The sequence below is a fragment of the Leptonotus elevatus genome, chromosome 3, assembly GCF_054856555.1.
Source record: "Leptonotus elevatus isolate MCC_2025b chromosome 3, RoL_Lele_1.0, whole genome shotgun sequence".
NCBI lineage: Eukaryota > Metazoa > Chordata > Actinopteri > Syngnathiformes > Syngnathidae > Leptonotus > Leptonotus elevatus.
In genome coordinates, this window is record NC_141241.1 from 2,133,665 (window position 1) to 2,147,378 (window position 13,714).

The 13,714-nt window shown below is 40.8% G+C and overlaps 1 protein-coding gene across 2 annotated transcripts; it reads left to right on the plus strand.

Annotated features, from left to right (window-relative positions):
- The first annotated feature begins 1,220 nt into the window (after nucleotides 1-1,220).
- On the plus strand, nucleotides 1,221-13,539 carry LOC147176623 (prepronociceptin-like). 2 transcript variants are annotated; one of them, XM_086071716.1, is made up of 4 exons: nucleotides 1,221-1,536; nucleotides 3,014-3,216; nucleotides 10,783-10,914; nucleotides 12,262-13,539. In XM_086071716.1, exons 3-4 carry the CDS (start codon nucleotides 10,789-10,791, stop codon nucleotides 12,799-12,801), a joined length of 666 nt encoding a protein of 221 aa, XP_085927842.1. In that variant the 5' UTR covers nucleotides 1,221-1,536; nucleotides 3,014-3,216; nucleotides 10,783-10,788; the 3' UTR covers nucleotides 12,802-13,539. The 2 variants fall into 2 exon arrangements, with proteins under 2 accessions (XP_085927842.1, XP_085927843.1); XM_086071717.1 differs by having other exon boundaries at nucleotides 3,017-3,216.
- The last annotated feature ends 175 nt before the right edge of the window (nucleotides 13,540-13,714 follow it).

Consider the following 13,714-nt stretch of genomic DNA (forward strand, 5'->3'; position numbering starts at 1 on the left):
CACTCCCGCCCCTCCCCCTCTTCATCATCATGACCACCACGGCATCCCTAACTGCAAGACAAAAAAAAAAAAGCTTTGCTAACAGATGGTAAACACAGAGCAACATGGAGCGATGTTGCTTGGAAAGTATAAAAATGAACTCCGCTGACTTTGAAGTTTGAACTAAAAGTTTGAAAATAAAAATAAAGCAACACCTCGTCATCACCATTGTCTTATTTTCTCCCTCGCCACCACATTTGATCTGATTAGTGAATTGTTGACTGGTTATTGAAGCAGAAAAAAAAGAGGGAGGGAGCCAACGTGCTATTTAGCGAGGATGACACGGCGCTGTCACTCCTCCGCCATCTTGTTGGGAGTGACAGTCGTCGCCTTCCTCATCTTCTTCGTCGCCCTTTGATGCTGGCAGCGCTTCATTACTGTCACCATTTTAACGTGAAGAAATGACGACAGGCAATTATGTGTTTGTCAGGATGCGCCCTGGAATAAATGTTTCGCTTTAGAGGGTTTGGGCTTCAGATAACCATTATGTGTGTTTGAGAACTGTGCTGTGATACATTTTTATTTGAGTTTTCAAAATTTTGCTGTTGATATCGGTAAATATTAGTTGCTAATTAAATCAGGTGGCACGGTAGACATTTTTACTTTGGGGTGTACTCACTTTTTTTTGCCAGGGGTTTAGCTATAATATTGATGGCTGTATTTTGCGTCACTTTGAGGAAACACTAAATTTACACTGTTTTATAAGCTGCACTACTTTTAATTGTGTCATTTCTTCAGCGTTAAATTTAAAAAAAAATTTAAATATCTGCAAAAATGTGAGGGGTGTACTCACTTTTGTGAGATACTGTATTTGAAAAATGTATTGGTTAATTTCTTTAAGTATTATCCAAAATGCAGTAAGACGTCGATTGGAACATTATTTGGCAGGATTACCAAACTATCCAAAATCAAAGACAAACACAAAATGTTAAAGGAATGCTTGACTCCATCCATCCATTTTCAGCAGTAAGAAGATAATATTTTGTCTATAATTGTGATAACCTCATTATTTTTCTACGTACAATGCATTTTAAAACACATGTTGCCATTTGCTCAGGAAACCGATAACAACCAATCATGGCTCAGTTAGCAGTTTGTAATGTCACATGACCAACCCCAGAAAACAGGTGAGGCGTGATTGGTCGCTGAGCGCCTGTGATGTCATTTTCAGTCGACAGCAAGTGGCAAAATGTGTTTCTAAAAGTAGTAATTGTACGTGAAAAATAGTGAAATTATCAAATGAATTAATTTATGTAAGTAATTAATGAATTGTTTATTTTAATTTAATTTACTACTGAAAATGGCTAAATGAGTCAAGCATGCTTCTAAATGAACAATTAGTAGGCCTTGTGTATCTCACGGCAGTTAGCTTATTGCTAATTAGGGAAATTGACGCCACCAACGATGACGTGACAAAGTGTTTTGTCAAGAAAAGCGGACAAGAAAAGACGGGAACTTCCAAGTGAAACGCTGCATCGCGCTTGTCTCTCTGATCCGGTGAGTAGATTGGATTCTCATAAATGATTCAACGTCATTAATTAAATACTCGTTAAGATTTCCCCCAGGGGAAATGGCTGATAGCTAAAACAGTAAATGACAGCAATTACCACTCATCATTGTAGACTCATTTGAGCTTGTCCTCACAAACAACAATATTCATGTATTCACGGTGGACCCAAATCCATGTTTGTAGCTCAGAGTCCAAAACGTGTTGAAATGACGTCATCGGACAGCGACTGCTCCACGTGTGTGCGTTGAAGAACATTTGGGCTAACAACAATGAATTCAGTGGTGCTATCGGCAGCATCACATGTACAGTAAAATTTCACCCGTTTATTTTTTTTTATAAAAATGTTTTTTTTCTTAAATAAATATGATTTTTTTTAATAATACACAGTATAGCTTTGGACTTAGACTTCCGGATTTTTTTTTAGTCAGTGCTAGCATTACTAGCATTAGAATTTGTGTTGTGCTAGTTAATTAGGACTGGCATTAAAAATATGAGTATTAATCTGAATGAAAATGTGACTATAAATTCCATCATACAGCTATTTCATTTCAATCATTTGTAAAAGAAAAAAAAGACAATATAAAAAAATATTCTTTGATGTGGGATGAAAAGGAGCAGAAAAAAGACAAGTCTTACTATTAAATCTAGGCAATGTATATGTTAGGTCTCTTTTGCCCTTTGCAAATCTTCCTCTTGGCAATGTGCATTTTGTTTGCAACAAAGTCAAGGCAACTCGACTCTTCTTATTTGTTGAAGACGTATCAACTTTCATATGAAAGAACTCTTCAAATTCAAATGAAAAAAAAAATGAAATGAAATATCTCTGTGAAGGGTGGTCAACATTAGGGTGCTGTTGCAGTTGCTCAGTGTGCATCTTGTACACCAATCTGTCGCTCACTCATCTTGCGGCAGAACAGCTCGTTAAGGCCATTGAATGAGGCGAACTTTGGGGGGGGGGGGGGGCGATGTCAGCACGTTGTTTTTGGCAGACGACAGATGATGCCTCAATCCTCTGACCTGGACCAAATCCACCAAAAATCTTCTGCGCCACAACTTTGACCTAGTTTCACCTGGTCTAAAGTCTAGTCTACATTCTGTCAGCAAGTTGTCAGGTCAGCCCGGTCTTCCGAATTCCCAAACGTGGTAAACTAGACTTCACCTGGCACGAAAATGAAGAGTTTCTACGCCGAGCACGTTTGCCTGTCTATGAAAATGGAACTCTAACAGTCAATGTCAGTGTAACACAGATGTGAAGCAGTTCTTAGGGACAGCTAATCATTTTTTTTCAGTGATTCACAGGATAGCAAAATCAAGTTTGTCAATAGAACTACAACACAGATGTGAAGCTGCATTAAAAAGTGCTGTACTATTCTATGCATTTAGAGCTTTTTGTAACACTGCAATTATTTATACACGTGCATGTGTTTTGCATTCTCCTTCCTTCCCTCCATGCGGACTTTGGAGGAGGCAAGCGTGTGAACCGGCAGAGGAGGCTGATTGGTGGCAAGTGATGGCGATGGGTAGAGGGGGAAGGGGGACTTCTCCCTATAAGAGCTCTCGCCTGCATCCTCCACGTAGCCAGAAACGCCGCCGCTTACCGAGGAAACTTACTTCTTCCAGCCTGCACCTGAAGGACCCCCACTTTGAGGATTGTCACCCCAACACGGGTAGGAGTGCACGAGTCAGGGCGGGCAGAGGATATGGCGGGGTTTTCATATGCTTTTTTAATTTTCTTTGAAAAAGTCTTTGTTGTAGCAGCATATCAGACTGGATTGGTTAATTTAAGTAACCAATCAAGTCTGAAATAAAATAAATTAAGTTAATTTATTTGTCTGTCACCAGCAAGACACTATGGGTAATGAGAACGGTGTGAACCTTGAACTCCATTAGAGCTCCGCTGATGTGGATGGACCCATACGGACTTAATGCATCATTAGCGTTTTTCCCGTTTAAAGCCAGTGGGCATGTGGCTCAGCCTTAAAGATCCATTATGTTGTTTGAGGAAGTCTGCTATAGAAAATATGTTAAGAAAATTCATAATATGATCCAATAGATGTTATTTAATCATTTGAAACATATGGAATGTAAAATGTAAAACAACTTTCTTTAAAAAAATAAAATAATTCAATAACAAACTAAAAACAGTTGCGTCAAAAATAACCCAAATTGGGTCAAAAAGGGACCAACTCAACTTTTTGGGTTATTGAATTAACCCCAAAAGTCGGGTCAGATGAATAACCCACAAAACAACCCAAACATTGGGCTGCTTAGTGGGTTATTAAATCAATTTTTGCCAACTTTTTGGGATAAATAATTCAAAATGTTGGGCATATTCATTGTTCACCCAGTTCAATTGTTGTTTTGTGGGTTATTCATTTGACCCAACTTTATGGGTCAATTGCATAACCCAAAAAACAACCCAACAAACCGGGTTGATTTGTGGGTTATTATTAATTTGACGCAACACTTTGAATAAAATAATTCAAAAAGTTGGGTCGGTTCATATTTGACTAAATTGAGTTGGATTATTCAAATAACCCAAAAAGTTGGGTCAAAGGAAAAAAAACACAAAACAAGACAAAAAAATGTGTTGCTTTGTGGATTAAAATTTTTATTTGTTTAAAAAACAAAAGGTTAGGTCAGTCCAGTTTTGACCCAATTTGGGTTATTTTCGACCCAACCATTTTTAGAGTGTACTTCGTAAATACTATATGTTCGACATAAAGTGTTACACAACATGTCACTGACCCATCCTTTCCACCTGCGTTGTCTCAATGTCGAGAACATGCTAGCAAAACTGTGCGTAAGTGGATTCCTCAATACCGGGAACAGGGTGGGAAAATTTTAACATCCTATCTGTGTTTTTAATCCGCCATGATGCTGATGTTGCTGTGTGAAAGATACACGCAGACCTTTCGGTTATTGCTGTTGCAATTTTGCAGTCTCTGCATGAAAGGAATTACACAGTCCACATGAGATATATACACAACATGGTTAAAATATCAAAGACCCCTTCAGAGACCATCGTCCACTAAAGACTGCACAAACAGAATAAAAGGGGATTACAATAGTGTGCAGCGGCACGGTGGCTGACTGGTTAGCACGACCGCCTCCCAGTGCAAAGGTTGTGAGATCAAGTCCGGGCTTCGGCCTTCCTGGGTGGAGTTTGCATGTTCTCCCCCGTGCTTGCGTGGGTTTTTCTCCGGGTACTCCGGTTTCCTCCCACATTCCAAAAACATGCATGGCAGGTGAATTGGACACTCCAAATTGTCCATAGGTGCGATTGTGAGTATGGTTGTTCGTCTCTGTGTGCCCTGCGATTGGCTGGCAACCAGTTCAGGGTGTACCCCGCCTACTGCCCTAAGCCAGCTGGGATAGGCTCCAGCAACCCCCGCGACCCTTGTGAGGACAAGCGGTACAGAAAATGGATGGATGGATGGATGGACAATAGTGTGCAGTCACGGGTCACACGCCAGAATGCCGGCATGAATGCGACGGGTGATTTTCTGTTAATCCAAAAAGGCAATGTTCCCAAAACAACGGGGTCCCTGTGTATTCCTCCGTGGAGGGCAGCAAGGTGGACCGTCTTTATCCTCCCAGTGGGTCTCGTTTTCTTACACTGGCTCACAAAAGAGAGATGTTGTAAAACACGCGCTTATGTCACAAGACGACAGGATTAAGGCCTGCACGTGTGCGGTGTGCCTTTTCTTTGGCTTTTACTCATCTCAAAAGAAGGAGCACCTCAACATAGACTAAGAGAAGAAGAAGAATCGCGCTCACATTCAATCTTTTTTTTTTTATTATTATTATTTTTTTTTTCTAAGAGCTCAGTATTGTTCATTCGCTCACATTCAATCTAATGTGAGTTGACTCTTCTGTGCATTTAGTGTTGATCACACCTGAAGTCGAGCGAGGCAATCGAACATTAGCACTTTCGACGCTCGCCGTCCGCTATTCAGGCGTCGCCAGTACCGCTCGTTAGGTTTTTCGCAGGACAAGTCCGTCTAAATAGAAATTAAACGAAGCCATTAACGACATCTCATCTTGGAGAGCCGAACAAAGAAAATCAATAGGACACGGTCGGATATGACCCCATATTTGCGCGCGTGCGTGTGCGTGAACCCAGCGCCGTTCATCGACCGAGGTGATTAGACACATTGAACGGGGGGGATTGGATTTAGCTTACCTTGTCTTGCTTGTAATAACCCCGCCATAGTAAGAATCCGAACAATTTGAAATAATACTTGACTACATACAAAAAAGTTGAGATTTTTACCTTCACTTGGTAGTTTCTGGAAGGTTGCACTTCAGGTTGGTTTTTTTTTTCTTATGCTTTCGTGGTGGAAACCAATGAGCGATAGTGATGAGCACATTGATGAGCACAAGTGGGAGTCAATTAGCATTTCAATCAAAATGATTGGTGATATAGATTGGCCAGCCAGTAGTTATCAATAAATAAAACAAAAGAGGGCAGAGTGTATTTTGAGTGGGCCTGACAGATAAAGTGATGTTACTGTCAGGATGTGATGAATAGGCTTTAATTGTGAGACATTTTCTGCTTCTTTACAGTCCAGATGTTTTTGCTGCAATGCTGATGTTTATTTATACCGCAGTTCGATGTATGTAGCAGTAATTGTGACGCAGATAATAAGGATTTCTTAAAATCTCCTTGACACTTCCAGTTCTATTTAATATGTACAGCCACAAAAGATAGAAAATGGCGATATTGGAAATGTACAATACTGACAGTACATTTTCTTAAAAGTTACATGAAAAATAAGAGATTTGAAATACTGTAAATCTTTTGTGACAGCAGTCCTGGACCTTTTCTGACATTACTCATATACTGTACAGTTAAGATTTGGTGGCAAAACTGCATCAAGCCTGTGACCTTTTGACCTCACCAGACTGTTGCATTCTTCTTTTGAAATGCATTATTTTTTTTTAACCTTTATTTAACCAGGTAAAATTCTTTGCGAACTAATTCTCATTTACAAACATGACCTGGACAAGCAAGAAGCCCGAACATGAACAGCACAATACACAAACATACAAATAAAACAACAAAGCACCACATAAGTATAAACAAAGAAGAGAAGGACACCTTTGCTTATATTAACGAGAACAGAGAAATGAGTCTGAGTTTGTTCTGCAGGGTGTTCCAAATCATTAGCTGCTGCGAATCGAAAGGAATTACAGCCAAAAGTAATGAGTGTTTTCGAAGGGATGAACTTAAAGAGCTCACTGGACCCCGGCGCCGTAAGTGTTCCGAGCGAGATGAAGAAGTGATGACGCATAGGGTGGTGTCATGCCAAGAAAAGTTTTATAGCTAAAGACAAACCAGTGATGAAGCCGCCGTGTTTGGAGAGACGGCCGGCCCACTGATTTGTAAAGATCACAGCGGTGTGTTTGAAATGGAGCATTTGTCACAAATCGGAATGAGGGTCCAGTTTTTTTTTCAAGAGTGGAGTTTGGTGCTATTCTGTTACCGATGTCTCCATAATGAAGACTAGGCAGCAACGTCATCTTCACTGGCATGAGGGAATGAGGCTTTATTGCGAAAACGGAAAGACAATCTGGCTTTAACCGTAGCTTGCAGGTTACTGACGTCTGTGGCAAACGATAGCGACGAATCCAACCTAGATGCCTAAATATTTGTAAGAAGTGACAAATTCGACCCGTCAGCACAAGTAATAAAAGGATGACTGATTACTTGCTTACGGCTGAAAGAAATGCACTTGGTCTTAGCAGTGTTGAGACGAAGGTGGAGCTTATGGAAGGCCAGCTCCACAGAGGTAAAGGCTGAGCCGGAGAGAGGACGCCGCAATTTCGAATGAGGGTCCAACCGAATCGTCAGTTTAGAGATCAATCTGGGAACTCACAGCGGTTTTGGCTATGTCATTGATGTAGATGGAGAAAAGGGGTTGGGCCCAGAAAGGAGCCTTGTGGCACACCTTTAGAGACTGGCAATGGCTCTGAAATATCATTTTCAGCCTTCACCTGTTGGACACGGTCAGAAAACCGTTCACAAGAGCCACTAGACAGGCCGATACCGGAAAGCCTTCTCGGCAAAATAGTGTGATTGACTGAATCAAAGGCCTTTTGCAAGGTCAACAAAAAGGTGGCAATACAGACCTGTTTATTGTCCATTGCCGTGATGACCTCATCCAGGTCCTTCATTGTAGCCGCAATACAGCTATGACCTCGCCAGAAACCTGACTGCAAATCGGAGAGGACATGATTGGAACTGAGGAAAACGCTCAATTGGTTATGCACCAGCAGCCTTACCTTTGGCTAAAGATGGCAGAATGCTGATGAAGGAAAAAAAAAACATTGCTAACTTCATCAGAGCCAGCAGATGTTTCTGTGTCCAGCTTCATGAGTTCATCCCTTACTTCAGTGACAGAAAAAGGCGCGAAGGAGAAAACCCTTTTTTCAGTTCTTGTTTGTTTCTGGGGGTTTCTCCCTTCAGTCTTCTCTTTAGGAGGTAAAATGCATGCTCTGTTGGGTTTATGTCCAGCGATAGGTAGATAGATGCAGATGCAAATACCACAAAATAAAAGCTGGAATTCTGAACTTTTATCTTTGAACTGTCTTCAGTATACAAAAAAATCAAAAGGATCTGACCTTGCCATTGCAAAACCTTTGGAGGGGAACGTATTTATATAAATGAATATACAGTATATACAACATAACAGGAGTAAGATTATAAATGTCATCTAAATATATTCTGCACCCTGCATGCAAATGAGTGGTCAATTATTCAAAAAAAAAATTAAAACACGACGAGGAAAACGACCACAAAGTTGGGCAACCGGCTCGAGTTTGGTAATAAGAATGTGCAGTGTGCTCAATCGTCCATGAATAATCCGGCTTTAGGTCGCCGTAAGTCATTTACTTTCACACTGGTCATGTTCTCGATGGGAGGAAAGCAATCATTGAGAAAAAGAAACGGCACGTTTCCGTTGGACGACATTTTCTTTTTTTCACGCTTGACTCGAACCCCGTTTTCCGTCAAGTTCAACAGGACTTTGACCTGAGCTCTCAAAGCTCTTTCTGTGGATTGGATATTCGGCTGAAGGTTGTAGGTAAATGTACCGGACCTCCACCAGCACAGACAGTAATGGGCTTAATTAGCTGGTTTACTCAGCAGTTAATCGGTTCATTAAAAACAAATTAATTGCTTTCAGGGAGATCCCGGAGGACCTGACAGTCGACGGGATGTATTAGCTCAATTCAATCAGCGTATAGTCGCTTATTTGCAATGGGAACAAAAAAAGGCATTATAAAATTGTCACTCAATAGTATATTAAAAAAAAAATGAATTCAATAAGAAGGTAGATTACAGTAAGCACGAAGCAGTTATTCAAAAATCAGTAACAGCTCCAGAATTATTTGCAAATTCTGTCCCTGAAGGCAGATGAGTGACTCACTGGCAGGTATAAAAAGAAAAAAAAGATCCTAAAAACTTTTGGCTTCTACCACCTCTGACAAATTTTTAGATTTTAGTTTCACAAAATGTTCACATGAACCCATGCTCGAAAAGACAGAAGAAGTCTGCCATTTTGGTTTGAGGGGACATTTTAGAGCCAGTTTGTCCATTTCAAGGGATCCTTTCAAGGTGAACTTGTCCTCAACGTTTTGTTCAGTGACTAACACATTGCTAGATTGCAAAAATAAAATAAAAAATAAAATCATCAAATGTGTTCAGAACGTTTGCCCCCCCCCCCCCCGACAATGACCTCATATAAATATTAATAAGTCACACTCGTCGGTTGTCACGCTGATTGTCAGTCACTTTTGCTGAGCACGCATTTTTTTCCGGCTCATTCGAGATATCCCGCTAATTTTATGCACTTGACAGTAACGTCAGAAAGTAGAAGTAGATATGAAGACGGAGGACTCTTTTAATATAGATAATGACAATATAGCAAAACACACGTCACTGCCATGCATGAGTGTGTGTGTGTAGGCCTGTGTGTGATTTTTTTTGTGAATCATTTCTTGAACGTACCATAAGCATTTATGTGTGAGTGAGTGAATCTTTGTGAGTGAAACAATGAGTCAGTGTTGTTGCCGGAGGCGTCAATAAAAAGGAGCTCATGAGTGGAAAAGTCACTTTTTCCTAATGCTCCTAAAATGAGGTCAAAAACCTTTCTTCCTCTCGTTTTGCGTCAGTAAATGTCGTCTTTCGCTTCTTGCCCTTGAAAATTGTCATTCTCGTTCTTTAAAGCATCTCAGCGAAGACGCAATGGTTATTATTATCATGACGACGCTCATCTTTTCCGTCACTTGTCATTAGCAGCGCTTGTGCTTTTTGTGTGCGTGTGTTCTGGTAGAGACCAGTCAAGATGTCTGACTCTAATAAGGTCTATTGTTCAGTGCATGTATTCTTTTTAAAGGCTGCTCCTCATTGTGAGATATACGTAAAAGGTCCTGTTTTTTTTTTTTTTGAGTCACTGCCATTCACCATCACGCTCTGCTAACACAAAAACGAAAATGTTTGAAAAGTCTCCACTTAGTCAAGTACATTTGGTTCAAATATCAGACAAAACTTACCATGTCTCTGCTTTTTTTTTTTTTACTTTGACCTTGTGGAATTGAGTTACTACAGTTTCATGTTCTATGGCCATTCATCAACTTTACCCACACGCAATGACAAAAACAAACATGTTTCACAATTAAATGTCACCCGTGTCTGGCACATGCGGTTGTCGGGCAGTTTTTTTTGGCAGCATTATAACAACATTTTGAGGACAGGTTTGCCTTTGAAGGTCAACTGAAAATGGCTGCTTTCCAACCAAAATGGCAGACTTCCTCTGATATCTTAACTGTGGCTTTTTTTGAGATGGCATGACAAAATGTTAAGCTTAATCCATTTGTCTTGTCTCCATGGCTCAAGTTTAACCCACAAAATGGCCTCTTTGATACAAAATGGCGGACTTCCCGTGTCTATGTGGGCATGGGTTCTTGAGACTTTTTTTTGTGCGTAAACTCATGTTGCTAAGTGGAACTGGTTTCAGGGCTTAAAATATTTTGCGCGTTGACCCTTATGTCCGACACATTCTGCCTAGCAACACACGACCAGCACTATGACACTAACTTTTACCGTGCCTCTCAAAAGGTTTGTTTTGTTCTGCGTGGTTTATTAAGTCCCTATGTAAACAAAAGAAAAATAATGAAAACACAAGCACAGGATTAAAGATTGTCACATCTTAATTTTGGTCCCGCAGACCATCATGAAGACGCTGGTGGCGCTTCTGATGCTGCTGCTGCTCTGTGCTGATGGAGCGCATGCCGACTGTCAAGATGACTGCCTGTCCTGCAGCCTCATCCTGCCCAAACGGCTCACCTTCAACACTAGGGTGAGCACATATTGCACACACACATGCACGCACGCACGCACTCGCGCGCGCACGCTCACACACTATTTGTTAAGCTTTCCTGACAGACTCAATTTTCATTTGCTGATAAGAGGCAAACCTTCCACTTCTTCCTCTCCGTGACTCAACAAATTAGCCTTTTGGCATTTGACTTTTGCTAATTTGTTGTGGCTAATTGATTCCGGGGGATGCATGTGTGCGCCTTTCGACAAGTCGACACAGAAAAGACATTTGAGGGCATGAAGAAAAGGCACAAATGATGATTTATTGCCTTTATGACGGCACCATTCAGCTCAGTTAACAGTACACTTAATTAAAAGGGAGGTATTTAACGAACAATGTGTGTTTATCATAATGATTTGCACTGACCAGTGTTAAGTACGCAAACATTGAATTTTGTATTTTGTTGTTTAAGTAAACCTTTGATGAACCTGTAAACAACTGCTCCTCAAAATTGGTAATTTGCTCATAGAAAAACAGTTATTTCAAGCCTTGCAAATTGGATGGCATAGTAAAAAAAAAGAAGAAGCTAATTTCTCTTCACCCATATATGGTAAATAGACTGAACTTATATAGCACTTTCTACACCATATCTCATTCCGAATGTGTCTCATTTGGGCGAATTCCTGAGCATGAGTTTGCCAAAAGTGCCAGCCTACAATGACTGATTCAGACCAAACAAGCTGACTTCCTGTTTCATTTGGGTCATAGGTCATAGGTCTTGTGACTCATTTGAAAGACATGCCCATTTTAAAGAACGGGGGAATCACAACCTCTTTTACAAATCAGAATTTGACGTGATGCTGCGTCAAACCAAAATGGCTGACGTCATGTTCAATTCAGGTCATGGGTCAACCACACAATTGGTGGGATACAATAGTGCTCAGCTTGGCTAGATTTATACTTGCCTGAGAGTGCCAAATGAAAACTACAAGTATTATACTTTGAATTGTTTTTTTGTTTTTCCCCCCCCCCCTAGTTTTCTGGAGCTTCAACATACTCATAAACTCACTAGTTTTGAAAGTGTGTATCCTGGAAAAAATGTATGCAACTTAGTGGTTCTTACTACAACCCTCAAAACTCAATTACTCGCGCCCTTTGGGAAAATAAGAAAAATAGCTGCAGTCTTATTTATTGAAACTAATTGGGGTGAATATGTCTCTCATGACAGGATGCATGAAAAAGTCTAAAGATCCGGTAAATGAAACTGAACAGAAAGTTGACCATTTTGTTTTAGAGCTGAGTGACGGACTTGTACTTTGACACTCTGTAAAATTAAGCCAAAGAAAAAGCATGCAGAGTTAATCCTTTCACCTTTTTCCCTGTCAGGAGTGTCTCCTTGGGTGTGAAGGCTTGGCCTCACCTGCGTCCTCCTGGGACACCTGCCGTGGGTCCTTGTTGTCATCTATGCCCAAAAGGTCCCAGGAGGAAGTGGAGGGTTTGTTCCCTGCTGAGGAGGAGGAAGGGGAAGCGGAGGAAGGCCAGGAGATGCCTTTGCCCTTGGCCTTGCAGAGGTTCGATCACATGACCCGTGCGCTGCGGCTGGACGAAAGGGACGCGAGTCTCCACGATGCCCTGCCCTTGGACGAAGGGTACGAGGACTCCGACGGCAGCGACGTGGCTCTGAGCGGCGTCTCCAAGAGGTTCGGCGGCTTCGTGAAGGGCCGCCACGGTTACAGGAAGCTGATGGCGCCGGCCAGGTCCTACCAAAAGCGCTACGGCGGCTTCATCGGCATCCGCAAGTCGGCGCGCAAGTGGAACAACCAGAAACGCTTCAGCGAGTTCCTGAAACAGTACCTGGACATGAGCGCTCGGGCCACGGAGTATAACAGCGTCTCCGAGGAGCTCAGTCAGCAAAACGAGGTGTAGCGGGACCACCGACGCCATCGGCCCCAATGTCCTGCTTGTATCCTGGGCTGGATTTACACTGCAGGGCCCAATTCCCAGTTAGTGCCTGTGTGTGGACCATCTACTTACTTACATGTACTGTCAAGTGACACATATCTGATATTACTGTGCTTATCTGTGTAGGATGCTTTCGTGTCTATAAATCATTTCAACTAGTCGAAATCACTTGTAAGTAGTGTATGTGGTGTCGGGACACAAATAACAAGGCCAGAGTGAAGACAAAAACTTACTTAACACGCTATTCAATTTTGCTATTTCGTAGCTGTTTTTTTTTAAAATCTTCACTCTATACGCTTACTAAATTACCACTAATAATACTGCTGAAGCTTTTTTTTTTTTTATTGGACTTCTTTCTTTATATGTCTTTGAGCTAAATAATTTTACTTTGCTACCATCTTGTGGTACAAAAGAAAATTCCATCACCCATTGCCTCATTGTTAAGTAGTCAATGGATTGTGAAAAAATAAAACAATATTAAATGATATCAATTCAAGAGACATTTGACTAACATACATACTCAGTACATTAATGCTAATGAACACTACATATAGTGGTAACACATACTGTTTGGTATTTTAACTGTTATTGTGTTCTTTCTTGTGTAAGTTTTTTGGGTGATTGTAAATAGCTGACATTTAAAAATGTCCATAAATAAAAATAGGTGATTATTTGTTCTGTGGCTTGTCATGCAGCAAATGATTCACTTGTCATGGGCTTTTTTTGTTCACCATAGAAATGTTCTTTGAACAAACTGAATACACGAGGTGGGCCAAAAGTAGTAGTATTTTTAAATTCTATTACATTTACATACGCACGCACACCATGTGAAAGTTACCGGTAAATACAAATAGAATATATAAGACTTATTTAAACA

What these genes read in the sequence shown, in the direction of transcription:
- LOC147176623 (XM_086071716.1), top strand. Translation starts at nt 10,789, where the DNA reads ATGAAGACGCTGGTGGCGCTTCTGATGCTGCTGCTGCTCTGTGCTGAT. An exon ending in GGCTCACCTTCAACACTAGG is followed by an intron (nt 10,915 to 12,261) that starts GTGAGCACATAT and finishes TTTCCCTGTCAG; the next exon opens with GAGTGTCTCCTTGGGTGTGA.